The following is a 19,978-nucleotide window of genomic DNA, read 5'->3' as shown; positions in this document are numbered from 1 at the left end:
TTAAGGGGGTGTCACCTAACCAATTTATTTTTGACCGTAAAACTCCCTCCAAGACATGAGTAGACATAGGATGTGCTGGGTATATCAAATGATATTGCCCAACCAACCCACATGCACCATTTAAATTGGTTGATCACACATACTCATACTAACCTCTATCAACTAACTTCAATAATACATTTTAATTGGTTGGGCAAACTAAGAGAGTTAACCACCGAAAAACCTAATGCGTTTTTCGAATGTCTATTTCAGACTCCGCTCCATTAGACCAACCAATGGGGATTCTTTGGTCGCTATTTAGTTGACCCAATTTTACTCATTTGAAAACTCCAATCCAATCCACAGCAACTAAAGTGAATTAAATTGAATTTGAGATATTATTTTACAACTGTCAATTTCAATGAGTTAAGGCCATAACAAACTACAGCTCAACTACTCCTTTTTAATCCATCCAAATTCAAAATATGAGACTTAATTGGCGAAAACTGGAAATCAATACCAAAAAGAAGTGCAATTTCAAAAAGTAAAGTTAAAAGCAGTTGAAGCTCGAAGCTTGAATCTCAAGTCTTAATTAAACACAAATATTATAGGTGATGAAAAAGGACAAAGTCAATCCGTCATTCACGGGCAACAAAATTCCAATAGACCAGTTTAATTTTTTTTGCCTTTTAGTGGTTTAATTGGCGCGCTATCATTAAATTGTACCATGACCCTACCAATCCAGTGGTGCACCATCTAATAAATCTAACCATTGAGTCAATATGTCCTCTTCATAAATAGTGCCCACTCCCATACGCTTTCACAAATTGACAACTCTCTCTCTCTCAAGTCTTAACTAAGTCTGACAAAAATAAAAAATAAAAAATAAAAAATAAATGGAAGTGCAAGCTGGCCAAAGACTTATCGAAAAGAATTCATATTTTGTTTTTCCATAGAATTTGTGAAGTGCTTATCTGAAATCTAGAAGATGATGGCCTTGTTTGTGATGTAGGGTCTCTAGGATGTGACCTTTTGTGTATGTTGTCTTATGTAATGCATGTGTGCTATTAATTAGTAGAATTGACATTTGGCCTGATTGATATGATATTTAGTTTTTAAATCAGTGTATCTGTATTCGAATTTCTTTCTATTTTTTTTCTTATTTTTAAAATGACTTAATAATTAGTAGAACGCTCAATTTCCTATATTACTCAACTGCATTGGGGAGAAAATTCCAACTTTTAGAACCTAATTGTTAGGTTTATAAGGGGGTGATGAAATAGTGCCTTTTAGATAGGGTCTAGATTGGACAACTGACTAGATAACAACTTTATAGATTGGCTAAATATATATATATAATTAAATAATTTTGTATCTTTTTCTTGACTTGGCAAAATTAAGAAGTGAGTTTATGAGAATTTCAGAGTGAAAAAGAAAATTGGGTTTCGGAGAGCCCGGACTTGTTTGGTTTGAAACTTGAAAATAGTTTTCAGAGAATAATAAAAGACAGTTTTTTAAAAACAGATATTTTTATAACTGAGTGAATCAAACAGAATTTTTTATACAGTTTTTTATTTTCAGTTTTCTGAGAATAAAAAACTGTTTCAAAATTATAAACCAAGCAAGACCTCAATTTCAGCCATTGTACATGTGACAATTGCATGCAATCATAGGATAATTAGTGAAAGAGAAGTTAGCAATTAACAGTTCTAAGATAGTTGTGCTAATGGTAATTTTACAAGAAAGAAAAAGAAAATATATCTCTTTTAAAAGTAACACTTTTGTAATTTGAGTAAAAGATTAAAGAACTTTAATAAAAGAAAGAGAAAGAAAAAGTAAAAGTGAAGAAAATCATCATCATATATTCTTTGGTTGTCTATGTCATTGTTCCACCAATAAGCATGACCAAGTCTCATTAATTGGTGTCATCAACTTAAACCGTACAGGTTTTCAACCGCAAATGAGATGTCTAGTTGTACCACCAAGTCCGTCATAAGATCTCCTTTATTGTCTCACCGAAATGCAAACTGTTGTGTGTGTGTGTGTGTATATATATATATATATATAGTCTTTTGTTATGTAGTTAATTAAGCTAGGTTAAATTGATGTACCAGCTAGAGTTTTGCTAAAGCACATCAACAAATTCATGGATCAAAATACTCTTCGGTTAAAGTTTTTAATTTCATGGTTCCATTGGTTGGATGAAGTTTATCACTATATATTGTCATTATTTACTTACACTTGAATTTCACACTATTATAATAACGAAATTCATTAGTAATGGTGATGTACTTCACCCACTAAAATTTTGATATTAAAACATAATCTTACTCTCTGCATGTTAGTGATATAATTTCATACATGACAAACACACTTACATACAAACTTTTAGTGTGCCCTAATGATCAATAACGTGAAGAAAGAAAAACACACACACACAAAAGCTCCAAACATTAAATATACAATTTATTGAATTGTTGAACGCCAAGTACATGATTATACTCTCATTCTTCTACTTTTCAAAGCATGAAAACTATGCAAACACCAAAAACAACACATAAAATTTATCTTTTAATTTAAATCTTTCCTAGTAAACCATAATTTATAACTTAAAAACATAATTAAATATCACCAAATTGACACCCATCTCATATATGTTGCTCATCACTCAAACGCAAACAAAAAGCTCATCATCAAGGCTCGAACTCATCCTGACTCTGTTGGTACTCTTCCTGGTTCTGGTACCCTTCCATGGAGTTGTTGTTGTTATACTCATATGTATTCTCGTTATTCCCATAATACCCTCTGGTGTTGTACCCAGTCCTTGTATCAGTAGTCCTTGTGTTGTAGTTCTCACTGCTGAGGTCATAATAGTACTTTCCATTCTCCAGATACCTTGTGTCACTCATGCCTTGCTTCTGGTTGTTGTTGTAGCCATTGCCACCATTGTAGTAGTTGTTGTAGTTGTTGTTGGCATTGGTTGGAGTGGTAGTATACCCTCTGTCCACGAACTTCGTCTCGCTCGCGCGTGTTTCGTAAGTATTGCCACCGTAGTAGTTGTTGTTGTTGGCACTGGTTGGTGTGGTGTAGCTTCGACCATTGAAATTGTTGCTTCCACCAGTGTAGTAGTTGTTGTTGTTGCTGCTAACTGGGGTGGTGTAGCTGGCTTCTGTGAACCTCGTATCCGTCACGGGATGTGGGTTGGTCACATAAGCTTCGTGGTTGTTGTTGGTGTTGGTGGCGGTGTAGGGTGCAACATTGGTGGTGGTGGTGGTGGTGGTGGAGGGAGGGAGTTGGCCGGTTTCGTGGCCGTAGAGGCCATAGCCATTTTGGGTGTTGGGGATGAAGGTTGGGTCTTGCTCTTGTTTGTTCAATGGTTCTTCTTTCATGGGGAGGACTGTTTCTGGCTCATTGACATTGTTGTTGTTGTTGATAGTGTTGGTGCTGACTTTGCTGAAGAACTGGCTGTCTCTGGCATGGACATGGAGAGAGAGTAAGAGGGTGAGGGAGAAGAAGAAGGAGAGATATTTGGTGGAGGGAGCCATGAATGGAAAGAGAGAGAGAGACAGAGAGTCTGTGTTGGTTGGTTCTCAGTATAGTGGGGATGTGTTGTGTGAGCTAGCTTAGATAGTCTATTCCTTTTATAAAGCCTCTATCTCTCTCTCTCTCTCTCTCCATCCAAATTTTCTACTAATTAGGTCTCTCTCTCTCTCCATCTAATTTTTCAACTCATTAGGTGCAAATGGGGCAGGAAGGGTGATGATTGTGGTCCCTATATCACATTCTTCTGAAAAATTACTTCTTAATTTTTTTAACTTTATAAAGTGAAAAATATTTTGTAAATATATATATAAATCTTCAAAATTGACACCTTTCCCATTTGTTATAACATCACATCTAATAAAAAAACATAATTCTCAAAGTTTTAAAACAGTCTATGTGGATTGACTTTAAAAATATAGAAATATATTAATACAAAGAAAGAAAGATGGAACATTTTTGTGGTAGAGGGAGTGATTTTTCTGCTAAGGATGTGTCTGCTTTTGTTTTTATAATAATTTAATTGTGTTGACATGTTCTTGTGCACTGCACTACTTCATAAAACAACATTGTATGGGTCTAATCTTTGCTTAAGATTCAGTCATGTGACATACTCCAAATAGGACTAGTTAAAATTAACCACTTAATATATTGCATTTCTCCCACTTGGTTACTTGCTAATAAAGCAAAATCCATTGGGGCAATAAAACTAATAGTATAACTCATAGATTCCACTATCTAAACTATTGTAGCTCTCTCAAGCTCCTAAAGAGTTCCTAAATAACCCTTCAACCCTAGTTAAAACATACGAGTGTTTAATTCTTAAATAAGTCTTGCTTTTTTTCTTTTTCTTTTTTGGAGCATTATATTTCAAGATTAGTAAGATGATATTATATATTAAGAATAACAATTTTTTTATTATTTAAGTTCAAACAAATGCATACACTTATAATATTTCTCTAATATAATTCGAACACCTAATCTTCTCTTTAAAATCTTTTCATTTGAATTAATGCCCCATTAGTTGATTTAAAATAACTTTATTCACTGATTAAAGGTTATAACTATGAAATGAATCAACATTTGATTCAAAAACCCTTTTTGGGTACAACTAATTAGAGGATATGAGTCCCCAAACTAATCCCATTTTTCATTTATAGGCTAATAAGACCTTGTGAGAGTGATATTTTAGGTGGAGATTGGGATAGTTTGGGAATTTGAGATAAAATATACGGAGTATATATATATACAGTATATAGATAGATGGACTAGTACTACTAGTAGTAGGATAATTATGCGGGGATTGTGGAGTGGGTGGGACATGGAAATAATGGCAATTAAGTGCACAGAGGCATGTGCCCTCTAAAGTTTGTCTATTCTAAAGGGCACACCTAACCTTTTTCTACATGGAGGATTGCTGGCCCCCACCACCACCCCTCCACTCTTCTAGTCTTCTCCACCACCAATATGCATGACTTATATAGGAGGGCCCACAATCGAGTACAAATATTAGGGATGGTTAAACACAGGGTAAAGACCAGAAAATACGCCAAAGTATGTTTACACTACATATCACACTCCTCACGTATAAAAATATTCTTAAAATTTTAACTTGATATAAATAGGTTCATTTGACAAATTTAAACCTTAAATTAACTAAATTAACCTTAATGACTTATTTTATAAAAAATATAAAAATAAATAATTTTGTAAAATGATCGAAAAAGACATTATTGGAGGATGTTCCTCTCGTGCAAATTAAAAACACCCATAAAGTTTCAATCTGGTATAAATAGGTCCTTCTGACAAATCCTAAGTTGACTAAATTACCCTTACTGAACTATTTTATAAAATATTTAAAAATAAATTATTTTATAAAATAACTGAAAATGACACTATTGGAGGATGTCAGGAATGGACAAGCAAGGATAAAAGTATAAAATAAAAATAAAAGTATAAAAGAAAAGTAAAGATAAAAATAAAAATAGAAAATAAAAAACAAAAATAAAGTGAAAACTAAAGAAAACAAATTTTTTTCAAACTTTGAGAACCGGTGCGCATTGGTATAAATAAAAAATATATATATAGTAGAAAATAGTGGAATCTCAAAAATTTAAATCATTGTTCTACAAATTCTCAAAGTTTAAAAAAAAAAAAAAAATGGTTAGAGATATATATAGAGAAAAAAGTTTCAAAAAAATATATATATATAAGGTAATGTACACATAACACCTCTACTATGAGATTGTAGCATATATACCCCGTTAGGCATTTTTGAAAGAGTAAAAAGGTAAAACGGGTATTACAGTACTAATTTATGTCAGAGGGAATATTTTTGCACAATGTGAAAAAATTAGGGGTGTTTTCTACCCACTTTTTCAAATAGGGAAATAAAAATACTACGTGAAATATACTTTAAGGATATTTTCTGCACTTGTCCTTTTAAAAAAATTATGTAAACTGTGGTTTTGATGCCAATTGTAGAAGTTTAGGTAATTAAACTTGCACATGTGAATTTGACAACAGTAAATTTTTAAAATAATTCTAAAGGTTAAATTTTTATCTAATTTATGTTCAAAACATTTTATGTAACACATAAAAAATATTTTCTAACAATATTAACTGCACAATTGTTCAATCTCATTTGTTAAGTGCGTATAACCATCTATTCAATTTTATGAATTAAATTAGGTGGCGTAGTTGTAACAATAGCTATTCTTTATAGCAATGCTTTTTCTATATGATCCAAATTAATACTAAATGATGGTCATTTATAAGTTCTAAAGTCAATTTACAATTGTAAAATATAAATCAACACTGGTCCATTTTTTAAGTTGCAGATTCTACAGCATTTTCAATTGTTCATATAGACTAGCCTAAGAATTAGAGAGGAACCCTAGGTAGAAAATCAACCCTATAGCAGTTGGGATAGTCTTTTCTTTTTTTTCTTTTTTTTTTTAAAAAAAAAAAAAAAAAAATTAATTTGGAGTGTTCAGGGCTTTGCCTTAATTAATCCCCAAAAATTTAAGATGGGTGCCTCCCTATCTTGAACTAGGTAAGTAGTAAAATATAATCGCGAAAGTATAATTTCAAGAAAATTATTTGCACCCAATAAAAATCCAACTTCAAATGATGTTTCCCGAGATATCATAGGCAAAACCCTTGGATTCAGATGGATAGCTGAAAAGGCATTGCTTACATCTCTCTTCTGTTCAGTTCAGCTTCCACTTCCCCACCACACCAACCCGGTATTGATGGTTCTCTTTCTCTACTTAATATGATAGTTGTATGAGGACATGTCCAATTAATCAGCAGTACCATTATTTACATATATATATATATATATATTGGGTGGGTCCTAATTCAATACCATTTCTTGCAACCAATTTTTAACAGGACCTTATTTGTAAGATTGAACTGACTTCTTTATTGTATGTGTATACTAGTAGTAGTAAATTGGGTGAAGATAAATCACATCAAATGGCGGATGAATATTGGCCATTGCTTTAGTTAGATGAGTATATTCATTGAATTAATTTTAAATATTTTGAAATTTAGAGCTCAACAACCAATTTTATTGGAGCTGCTTGGGTTGGCTAAGTTATAAATAGTCCATTATGTCAATATCTACATATTCCTTTCTCTGCCCTTCTATGCTTAGGAGGCAAAGAGATTTAGGACAGGGATGTTCAAGGTGATTATGGCAACGGTGAGACAATTATGGTTATCTCAAAGTCGAGAAATAGTGGTGATGCCCACCCCTCCATCTCGGTTATCACTCTGCTCTTTCAAGTCAAATCCCACCATTAAATTAAAGATGAAACGATTTTAATGAAAACGAAGCTGTTGATACTTGTTTGAATCTTCCTTTCAGGAATTAATGAAGTCGTGTGTATCATCTTCCATTGGTAAATAAAATTGCCTCCTCTAGAGTAAACCTACTCGTGAGCTGATCTTTCCATTTAGATGTGAAAATGAAAAACGAAGATGTTGATACTTGTTTATTTCTTCCTTTTGGGAATGAAGTCATTGCGATACCATCTTCTACAATGAAATTGCTGCATTTAGAAATAAACCTACTCATTAGTTACTGGTGCGTAAGGTTTGCATTATCGGTTATTGTTGTAGTAATAAATTTTTATTTTTTATTTTTATTTATTTATTTTTTTTAATGCACATTGTGCTCAAATTGCAATGGTTTATAGTGCCAATACATACTAAGATTAAAATGTATTAAAAAAATTATACATTTCTAAAAAATTCCCAAATAAAAATTTTCTGGCTCCGCCCTGATATGTCCTTCCCCCTATAACTTTTACCCTCTAATTCATTGTGAGGTATATATGTGTGTGTGTGTGAGAGAGAGAGAGAGAGAGAGGAAGTTTCATCCCCATTGCCAAGCAAAAAATATATATATGAGGAAGTTTCATAGAGTGAAATGTAATTGTCAGTACTACAAATTTTACAGATTTGTCACTTTGTTTTGACTTCCTAGTGATGTCCAAATCTCATCTTGTAATGCAATTCCTCTGTTACACGGAAATTTCCGCCAACTATACAAAATTTGCTTTTTTGTCTCCAAGTTCACACAGCTTGATGGACAAAGAGTCTTATTGCAGATCGCAACTTGATGATATCCGTCTCAATATGGTACTTTACCTAACCTAGTTATAAATGAGTTTTGGAGACTAGAAAATCACCTTCAGTGAACAGCGTGCTATTTTATCTATTTTGAAATAAATGGTGTAAAAATGATCACGTTAGTTATGTTTGGAATGCACAATAGAAAAATATTAAAATACACCATAAAAAAATGTTGGAATGTACTTTCACTCACAAAAATAGAAGAAATGGACTACTGTGCAAATGGAGATAATCCTTATCCAAATAAATGGCCGGGAAGAAGTTTCAAATTGATGTGATGCAACGTATGTCACACGCACAAGGATCCTCTCCAGCGCTGGACCTCTCCTACACAAAATTCAGTGCGTGAGATTGCATCATTAGTAGTGGGTTCCATTTATCAATTTAATCTCACCCACTGGATTATGTGCAGGAGAGGTCTAGCGCTGAAGAGGATCTTGTCCATGTCATACAATGAGAGGGCAAAAGTGACAAAATTTAAGTTACATAGAGTAAGAGCAAGACCAGAAGCGTGCACAAAGAGTGAGCGCAACACTCGTTTAAAAAAATTGTGCGACTTAAATACTACTAATAGTGATGCCATTATATATACTTTGAATCAAATTTATAACAGAGATAATTTCTTACAATATAGTAATAAAGATCGATTTGTAATATGGATTATAGTGTAAAGATGGCTAGCTATGTAAATAATATAAAAAAGTTGAGACTATACCCACTCCACTCATCATCCCCACCACTCTCTGTTAATAGTATTCATGGTAGGATGACCTTAAATAGTAAATTTATTTAAATGTAGAAAATTTATTTACATCTCAATTTTATGTGTTTTACCCAAATTTCAGGTATACACAAATTTTATAGTCTGCAAATAAGAACAAAATATGGAGCAAGAAAATAAATGATATTTTACTAAATTGAGAAAAATGGAGTACAATCCTCTGTAATATTCTTTACAAAGAATAAGGTCCTCTGATTCGATCTCATTTTTTTTGTTGGTTGGATCCAAGAGCTGCACGAGCTTGATCTTGAATCAACGTAAAATTTGAATGAAGAATTGCATGATTTGATGTACTTTTTGTTGATCACCGTGGAATTTGGATAAAGAATGGCACGATTTGATGTACTTGTTATTGATCACCGTGGAATTTGGATTAAAAACGGCACGATTTGATGTGTTTGTTGTTCTTCGTCATCAGAGAGGATTTGTTGAATTTGGTGAAGAGCGGCACGACTTTGGATGTGCTTGATGTTCTCCGTCTTCAGGTTTGCCCTCTGGATTTTTGATTCTCTCAATTTCTTGACCTTCTGGATTTTTGAGTCTTTGGATTTCTGGACTCTGAATTTGTGTGTCTTCTGGATTTTCTGAATTTGTGTATCTCTTCCTCCTTCCTCAGGCCTCTACTTATAAGTTTCTTGGATTAATAGGATGATGACACGTATCCTCTCCTGATATGGAAAAAATCATAACTGGGCCGGGTCGGTTATATTATGGTAATTATCCTTAAAAATAATTATTACAAATATATTTTATTACCAAATATATTTTATTAGGAATAATTATCTTTCCATTTAATCATCTGGGCTGGGCTAATTAAATAATTTAAGTGGATCAAGATTGGGCCAATTAAATAATTTAATTAAACATTAGACCCATATTTAATGAGTCCATTTGTCAAAACCAAAGCCCACTAAAATTTTAGTGTTTATAAATTGCCCCCACTTCGAGTCCCAAGTTTGACAGGACTTGTCTCCTTTTTTAAGTGGGACTTGAAGTATCCAAATTTATTTATTTATTTTTCGCTTTCCTATCCAACTTGATTGTAAGATTTCCTCTTTCGCATTTCTATCCAACTTTGGATTGGAATTTTACTTTCCTATTTGAACTGAATTATACAAACCCTAATACAAATAGGAGGTATTTTGTTGCCTATATATACCACCAATGTTATAGGGTTTGACATCAATTCTAATAGTCTCTGAAGACTTGTCAGATTATAACCCTAAATACTATGTTGGGTTGCGGCATCTGCTCGAACAAATACCACAAATAATTGGAATGACTTTTTTTTTTTTTTTTTTTCCTAGATCCACTGGTCCGTTGGAATGCATTTTTACTAGTCCCTCTGGGACCCAATGTTCATTTGGAACGTATCTAATTCATAAGGACCCATTGTTCCTTTGGAACGCATCTAGTCCGTCAGGACCCATTGTTCCTTTAGAACGCATTTAGTCCATAAGGACCCATTGTTCCTTTAGAACGCATTTAGTCTATCAGGACTCATTGTTCAGTTGAAACGCATCTAGTCCGTAAGGACCCATTGTTCCTTTGGAACATACCAAATCCGTCAGGACCCATTATTCCTTTGGAACGCATCTAGTCCGTCAGGACTCATTGTTCCTTTGGAACAAAAATCTTCCATGCAGATTTTGGAGCGAAAGAACGACACCATAGAGAACGGAACTACTCTGGATGTCAGGACTTCTCTTGTTGGCTACTTTGCACTGAAACCGCTTCACTCTAATCATTCGTACCATCATTTGCTAAAGTGGTCCCGCATATCTTCCTATGAACTTTCCAACCTTGGTTGTAATCAGAATAAGGAGATAAGCTCGATTTCAGATGTTTTTGATTTTACGCTCCGTACTTCATGAGCTTTTTGTTTTTGTTTTTTGTTTTTTTTTTTTTGCGATCACAGTTTTAACTCATGTGGGCTTGGAGCCTAGTGCAATTTAAGCTCATATGATCAGGAACATTATTGATTTTACCTTCTCTATTTTTTTTTTTACTGCTTGGAAGTAGTCCAAGTTTGAGTTTGACATGGATTAATTTGAAATTTGAAGATAGTTTATGCTCGTATCAAGGAGCATTGTTGAGATTTTTTTTTTTTGGTTGAATAAACTTGGAACAGACCTCCAAGATGCCTACGTACCCTGAACAAGTATCAAGTCATTACGTAGTTCAATCTTTTTTTTTTTTTTTTTTTTGTAAACAATTTATACTCATGTAAAAGAGTTCTTAATTTTTTTTTTTTCTTCAGGCGGACCAATTTATACTCGTGCGAAGGAGTTTTTTTTTTTTTTTTTTTTTTTTTTTTTTTTTTTTTTTTTTTTTTTCAGGTTAAAGGGCACGGACTATCTCGTCGTCACTTTGAGGATTTTCTTCTTGGTTTCCTTGACTTAATGCTCCTTGTAATTTTGCACTTTCAGTTGAAGTCATTGTTGTAGCATGGTGCGTTTCTTGATGTAAGTCTTTCGAGATGATGCTTATAATGAAAGCTAAAACTACTTCGTTATCCGAGTTATGAAGTATATTGTTTTCTTTTTCGGACTCACTTCTCTCATCTTCTTGAAGGTTGTCGGGTATATCAGGAACATCTTCCCTAGCACCGTGATTTTCCATGCTAAGCTCCATGTCGTGGGCTCGAGTAACAAGCTCTTCAAATATGCGAGGCTTAATCCCTTGTAGGATGTAAAGAAGCTCCCAGCACATGCCTTACATACATGCTTCAACTGCAGAAATTTCAGATAAACGATCCTTGCAGTCAAGACTTAGAGCTCGCCAACGGTTAATGTAGTTAACTACTCATCTGTTTTGTATTTGTAAGCTCCAGCATACTTGCAATACGACGAGTGCTATAGAAACGGTTGAGAAATTCTCGTTCCATCTGCTCCTAATTGTTAATACCTCTAGCTTTGAGGTCTGTGTACCAATCAAATGCATTCCCTTTGAGGGAACGAACGAATTCTTTGACAAGGAGATCTCCGTTTGTACCAGCATTGCCGTAAGTTTCTACAAAGTGTGCGATATGTTGTTTGGGATTTCCTTTTCCGTCAAACTGTTGAAGTTTTGGAGGTTGATACCCAACCGACATTTTTAAGATGTTAATTCTTTCTGTGTAAAGCTTTGAGTACATGCTAGCACTTTGAGGAACGCCATTGTATTGTTCTCTTATGCAATTCACTATCATATCTTGAAGGTATTGGATATAAAATAAGGTGACAGAGACAGCCTCAATTATTGGATTGGCGGACACGTCATTTTGATCATCAATTGGAGTGTTCTCTGGCATGGAATTAGAATGAGGAATTCGGCTTTTGCTTGACTCAGCATTGTCGTTATGCAATTTTAACTTTTCTGTCAGCGAGACAATTTTCAGATCTTACTCCTTGAGAAAGTGTTGTAATCTTTCAATTGCACGGGTCATAGTCGTCATTTGTTCTTCATATGAGGTAGTACTGATTATCATGACTGGCATAGTGACGGAGTCAGAAAAAATCTTTAGCCTTGAGTAGACCAGCCTTGAACTTGAACTTGTGACTAGAGCAACCTTTAAGGTTGTAGGAACCTTTCTCCTTACCCCCAGTGAGGTGAAGGTGGTATGAGTTTGAGTTGTTATTTTGACAGATTTGGCAGAATTGACTCTCATCGCATCGTGCTGTCTTTTGGTAAGAACGGATGATTTGACCGTGCTCCATATCATTGAACTTGCAAAGGTGTTTGTACCACTTGACGAAGCTGCAACCTTCTTGCCACCTTTTGTGATGGTATTGATGTTGTCCGTCATGACCGCGATGTCTTTGGTGGTATTCTTGCTCTTCATCTGAATCTTATTGGAAATCATAGAATCTGACGATGAATTTGTTGAGGATTTGATGTTGGAGAAAGAGATGAGAGGCAAAGGAGGTCCCACTGGGCGTGCCAGAAATTTATGCACACAAAATTTGTAGTCTGTAAATAAGAACAGAATATGGAGCAAAAAAATAAATGATATTTTACTAAATTGAGAAAATTAAAGTACAATCCTCTGTAATATTCTTTACAAAGAATAAGGTCCTCTGATTCGATTTCTTTTTTTTTTTTGTTGGTTGGATCTAAGGGCTGCATGAGCTTGATCTTGAATCACCGTGGAATTTGGATAAAGAACGGCACGATTTGATGTGCTTGTTGTTGATCACCGTGAAATTTGGATGAAGAACGAAACGATTTGATATGCTTGTTGTTCTTCGTCTTTAAGAATTTGTTGAATTTGGTGAAGAACGGCACAACTTTGAATGTGCTTGGTGTTCTTCGCCTTCAGGTTTGCCCTCTGGATTTTTGGCCCCTTGGATTTCTGATTCTCTCAATTTCTTGACCTTATAGATTTCCGAGTCTCTGGATTTCTGGACTCTAAATTTGTGCGTCCTCTGGATTTTTTGAATTTGTGTACCTCTTCCTCCTTCCCCAGGCCTCTATTTATAAGTTTCTTAGATTACTAGGATGATGACACGTGTCCTCTCCTGATAAGGAAAAAATCATAACTGGGCCGGACCGGTTATATTATGATAATTATCTTTAAAAATAATTATTCCAAATATATTTTATTAGGTATAATTATCTTTCCATTTAATTATTTGGGCTGGGCTAATTAAATAATTTAAGTGGACCAAGTTTGAGCCAATTAAATAACTTAATTAAACATTAAGCCTATATTTAATGGGTCCATTTGTCAAAACCAAAGCCCACTAAAATTTTAGTGTCTACATTTCATCTTTTAAGATACAATAAAAACCACAAATGCATGATACACATTTTAATGAAATAACAACATATTAGAGGTAGTAATAAAAAATTGTTAAAGTGTTTAAAGGAAAAAAAAAAAAAAAGAAAAATGAAAAAAGAAAAAAAGAAAGAATTTGGATGCTTTTGCTTAACTTTAAGATTGAGAAGGAAAATGAATTAACAAAATTCAGTAGTCCCATTTGAATTATTTTCTTCCTTTAAAATTTTGAACTTAATAAATTGTTCAAAGAAAAAAGAAAAAAGAAAAAGGGGGACTTAAAAGGAGAAGCTTCTACTGCACTTCTTACCACTTAATTTCCAAAAATAAATTTTGAGCAATTGACTGGCCAATTATTTAGATTGATGACCTTTTTTTTCTGATGGGAATAGTTAGACACTGTATATATATATATATATATATATATATATATTCCGCCTGTCCTAAAATAAGTGTCATACTTTCTTTTTTGTTTGTCTCAAATTAATTGTCCATTTTCATTTTTCAAACAATATATTTCACATCTTTGCATATATGTCCTTTGAGTTTTAAATTTCAAATTTAAATATTCAAAATTTAAAAGGACAATTTAGTAACTTTCTAGATAGACAAGCATGTCCCACACATCCTTCTAAAAATTACTACTCTATAAAAGCGACACTTAAATTGAGATGGAGTGAGTATATAATAATGATAGGGAGGGAGTCTGACAATTAGACAAATTGAACAAATCTGATTAATTTTATGTAAGTAGAGAATGATGTCAATGACCGTAATAGATATTAATAACATCACGAAATCGTTAACTCCATTCACATAAATTAGTTAGAATTGTCCAAATTTTGAACTCCAAATTATTATCCTATATATATTATTTTGTTCCAAGTAAAATTATAATCAAGTTTATTGATTGGTTGACAACCTAGATGGAGTTTATGGAGAAGTCTTAAATCAAGTTATGCTTAGATTTCGTAAAAAAACAATGCTATACAATCTAAGAAGTGATGGTATAACTCTCTAATCTTTATTGACTGATGTGGATACAAATTGCTTCAATACATTGCAAAGCCAGAACATCAAAAGGGGACAATTAGTTCACCTAAAGAACCATAGAGAAGAAAATCCTTTATTGTCTTTTTTAGTGGTTTGGCCAATCAATTCTCTCACTTTTCCACACTTTTTGCTTTCTATTCTTTTTCTTGGGTCATCGAACTCAACGGAAACGAAAGTTAGGGTTGAAAATAGACCAAGTATGGGCCCAAAGGCAAAATGGTCTTTTCACCCAGAAAGAAAATCTCTAGGGATGCTCATCATCCCTAAGGCGCCAACGTAACTTCTTCGTTCGGGCGCCCATGGTGTCCTCCTAGGCAGCTCCTTAACCCGATTTTGAAACCATCATAACTTCTTCGTTCGGATTTCGAATCAGGCAATTCTCGAGTTTAACTTTGTTGATTTTTCATTGCCTATTCAATGGTGTGCTCGATAATACCCACATCTATTTCAAATGACCATATTACCCCTAGGGTTCTAGGGTTGCATTTGTCCGTTTTTAAAATGTCGCTTCCACATTTTATTATCTTTTGAGTTCCCTACTTTCGTGAGAAGTTATGTTGGCGTCTTAGTGATGATATGCATCCCTAGAGACTTTGTTTCTGGGTGAAAATATCATTTCACCCTTGAGGCTGGTCTATTTTCAATCCTAACTTCCGTTTTCGTTCCCATTGAGTTTCGTGACCTCATGGAATGACACTTTGGTGTCTTAAAGATGTGCTATATCTCTAAAGACCTTGGTTTTATCTTTCTCTTTCGCATTCGGGATTTGTTATCGAATCAACCTTCGGGTCATCACATGACGCACCTACTTGTAAAACCAGGGCTGTCACAATTTTATAAAATATACTATTAAAATAAATCATTTTATAAAATGACTGAAAATGACACTATTGGAGGATGCCAGGAATGGACAAATAAAGATAAAACTATAAAATAAAAATAAAAGTATAAAAGAAAAGTAAAGATAAAAATAGAAAATAAAAAACAAAAATAAAGTGAAAACTAAAGAAAACAAATTTTTTCCAGACTTTGAAAACCAATGCACATTGGTACGAAAAAAAAAATAGTAGAAAATAGTGAAATCTCAAAATTTCCAAATCCTTATTCTACAAATTTTCAAAGTTTTTTTAAAAAATGGTTAGAGATATATATAGAGAAAATAGTTTTTTAAAAAAATAAAAATATAAGGTAATGTGCACATAACACCCCTATACTATGAGATTAGTAGTATATATACCCCATTGGGTATTTTCGGAAGAGTAAAAAAGTAAAACTGGTATTACAACACTAATTTATGTAGGATATTTTTGCATAATGTGAAAAAATTAGGGGTGTTTTTTACACACTTTTTCAAATAGGGAATAAAAATACTACGCGAAGTATACTTTAGGAGTATTTTCTGTATTTATCCCTTAAAAAAAATTATCGAAATAAACTGTGACATAATTTTGATGCCAATTATAGAAGTTTTGGTAATTAAACTTGCACATGTGAATTTGATAACAGTCAATTTTTTAAATAATTCTAAAGGTTAAATTTTTATCTAATTTATGCTCAAAACATTTTATGTAACACATAAAAATATTTTCTAACAGTATTAAATGCACAATTGTTCAATCTCATTTGTCAAGTGAGTATAACTATCTATTCAATTTTATGAATTAAATTAGGTGGCGTAGTTGTAACAATAGCTATTCTTTATAGCAATGCTTTTCTATATGATCCAAATTAATACTACATGATGGTCATTTAGAAGTTCTAAAGTCAATTAACAATTGTAAAATATAAATCAAGGTCCATTTTTTAAGTTGCAGAAGCTACTGCATTTTCAATTGTTCATCTAGACTAGCCTAAGAATTAGAGAGCAACCCTAGGTAGAAAATCAACCCTTTAGCGGTTGGCATAGCCTTTTTTTTTTTTTTTTTTTTTTTTTTTTTTTTTTTTTTTTTTAAGATTAACTTGGAGTGTTTAGGACTTTGTTCCAACTAATCCTTAAGGATCCAGAACAGTCGTCTTCCCACCTTGAGCTGAGTAAGTAGCGAAGTATAGTCACAAAAGTGTAATCTCAAAAAAAATTATTTGTACATAATAGAAGTCCAACCTCAAGTATGATGTTTCACCTGATATCATAGGCAAGTGCGACTGGACCAACCCTTGGATTCATTGAAAAGGCACATTGGTTACATCTCTCTTCTGTTCAGTTCAGCTTCCACTTCCCCACCACAACAACCTGGTATTGACGGTTCTCTTTCTCTAGTCAATATGATAATTGTATGAGGACATATCCACTTAATCAGCAGTACCATTATATATATATATGTATGTATAGAAGTCGGTTTAATCTTAGAAATAAGGTCCTGTTAAAAATTGGTTGGGAATTAGGACCCACCCAATATATATAAGATTAAACCGACTTCTTTATTGTATGTGTACACTAGTAGTGGTACATTGGGTGATGATAAATCACATCAAATGGTGGATGAATATTGGCCATTGCTTTAGTTAGATGAGTATATTCAATGAACTAATTTTAAATATTTTGAAGTGGTAATTAGAACTCAACAACCAATTTTATTGGAGCTGCTTGGGTTGGCTAAGTTATAAATAGTCCAGTATGTCAATAACTACATATTCCTTTCTTTGCCCTTCTATGCTTATGAGAGAAAGGGAATTAGTACAGGAATGTTCTAGGTGATGTTGGCAATGGTGAGACAATAAGGGTTATCTCAATGGGATTTGAATTTTCAGTTAGCTACTTTACCTAACCTATTTATAAGTGCATTTCTAAGAGACTCTTTAAAATTAGGCTCTTCGAATTTGCCACATTAGTATTTTTCAATAGCCACATAAGCATTTCTTATAGTCACATCAGTATTTTAGAGTTTCTAAATTTTAGCTATCGCATGTATTCCAATAGTACATTTCGCTCTCCAAAAATATTAATATTTTTAAAATTTAAAATAAGTTTATTTTTTAATATAGCCGTTAATGCATTGTTTGGGTCAGCCAAACAGTACCTAAAACGGCTATAATGTCAATAGGAATATTGAAAATGAAAAAAAATCACTTTTTTTTCAATTTTTTAAAACTTTTTTTACCCAAAAAAGCCTTTAAGGCACTGTTTATGTCAGCCAAACAGTGCCTTAACGGCTCTTTGGTTCAATTATTTTGAGGAAAAAAAAAAAAAAAACACCAAAGTAAACAAAAAATTTGAATTTTAGTTAAATATGCCCGAATAGTGTTCTGGACTCGTACAGTGTTCTAGCTTGAATTTAAAAAAATAAAAGAAAACAAAAATGGGCCCACGAAAAGTGAACCCAATTGCCAACCCAATCTTGCTTTCTGGCGACCTCCATCAAGAGCCTAAACTTGGGACCCACTTTTCCCATATTCCATTAGCGCATTGCATCTTAAAAAATTGGGCTACTTTCGCCAAAAAGAGCACTAATGGAGTTGCTCTAAGGGCAAGAGTTTTGGAGACTAGCAAATAATGGTCGGGAAGAAGTTTCAAATTGATGTGATGCAACTTATGTCACACGGACAACGTTCCTCTCCAGTGCTGGGCCTCTCCTGCACAAAATTTAATGGGTGAGATTACATCATCACTAGTAGGTCTCATTTATCAATTCAATCTCATCCATTGAATTTTGTGCAGGAGAGGTCTAGCGCTGGAAATGATCTTTGTCCATGTCACACAGCGAGAGTGCAAAAGTGACAAAATTTAATTTACATAGAGTAAGACCAGAACCAAAAGCGTGCACAAAGAGTGAGAGTAACACTCGTTTAAAAAAATTGTGCGACTTAAATACAATTGATGGTCATGCTATTATATATACTTTGAATCAAATTTATACTGGAGATAATTTCTTACAATATAGTAATAAAGATCGATTTGTAATATGGATTATAGCGTAAAGATGGGCTAGTCATCCCCACCACTCTCGGTTAATGGTATCATACTAGGATGACCTTAAATAGTAAATTTATTTAAATGTAGAAAATTTATTTACATCTCAATTTTATATGTTTTACCCAAATTTCATCTCTTAAGATACAATAAAAACCACAAATGCATGATACACATTTTAATGAAACAATAACACATTAGAGGTACTAATCATAAATTATTAAAGTGTTTATAGAAAAAAGACAGAAAAAAAAAAAAGAAAAAGAAAAGAAAGAAAGTATATGGATGCTTTTGCTTGACCTTAAGATTGAGAAGGGAAAATGAACAAACTAAATTCGGTAGTCCCATTTGAATTATTTTCTTCCTTTAAAATATTGAACTTAATAAATTGTTCAAAGAAAAAAGAAAAAGAAAAAGAAAAAGAAAAAAAAGTGACTTAAAAGGAGAAGCTTCTACTGCACTTCTTACCACTTAATTTCCAAAAGTAAATTCTGAGCAATTGACTGGCCAATTATTTAGATTGATGACCTTTTTTTCTGATTGGAATAGTCAAGACATTGGATTATATATATACAGGAGTCTGACAATTGGACAAATTTGATTAATTCTATATGAGTAGAAAATGATGTTAATGACCACAATAAATATTAATAACATAATGAAAACGTTAGCTCAATTCATATGAATTAGTTCAAATTTCGAACTCCAAATCATTACCCCCCTCTCTCTCTCTCTCTTTATATATATATATATATATATATATAATTTTATTTCGACTTTCGAGTAGAATTATAATCAAGTTTATTGATTGATTGACTACTTAGATGGAATCATGGAGAGTCTATGGAAAAGTCTTAAATCAAGTTATGCTTAGATTTCGTAAAAAGCAATGCTATACAATCTAAGAAGTGATGGTATAACTCTCTAATCTCTATTGACTAATGTGGATACAATTGCTTGAATATATTGCAAAGCCAAAAGATCAAAAGGGGACAATTAGTTCACCTAAAGAACCATAGAGAAGAAAATCCTTTATTGTCTTTTTTTAGTGGTTTGGCCAATCAATTCTCTCACTTTTCCACAACTTTTGCTTTCTATTCTGTTTTTTTTGGGTCAAGTGTAATTTGTTGCGTGATCAGCGGAAGAATTGTTTTCAGTCTTCGAAGTGTAATATCCGTCAAATTCATTTGGTATTTCAATATCTGCTCAAAGACAAAGTTAAAAGGAAAAACAATAATAAAGAAAAGAAAAGGAAAGAAAAGGAAAGCATCCAAAGTTTTATTATTATTATTAATTTATTATTATATGGAGTTTT

At 33.0% G+C, this 19,978-nt stretch overlaps 1 protein-coding gene across 1 annotated transcript; it reads right to left on the bottom strand.

Moving 5' to 3' along the window:
• Positions 1 to 2,421: 2,421 nt before the first annotated feature.
• Positions 2,422 to 3,607, bottom strand: LOC132305175 (protein E6). Its single transcript, XM_059802855.1, has one exon. The coding sequence runs from the start codon at positions 3,522 to 3,524 to the stop codon at positions 2,673 to 2,675; it is 852 nt and encodes a 283-aa protein (XP_059658838.1). The 5' UTR covers positions 3,525 to 3,607; the 3' UTR covers positions 2,422 to 2,672.
• Between the last annotated feature and the right edge of the window lie 16,371 nt (positions 3,608 to 19,978).

The sequence above is a fragment of the Cornus florida genome, unplaced genomic scaffold (genome assembly GCF_030987335.1).
Source record: "Cornus florida cultivar Cherokee Brave unplaced genomic scaffold, ASM3098733v1 CherokeeBrave_3.0.0_Hap2_Chr01, whole genome shotgun sequence".
Classification (NCBI taxonomy): domain Eukaryota; kingdom Viridiplantae; phylum Streptophyta; class Magnoliopsida; order Cornales; family Cornaceae; genus Cornus; species Cornus florida.
Note: the sequence above shows the minus strand (reverse complement) of the source record. Positions and strands in the feature narration are given on the sequence as shown.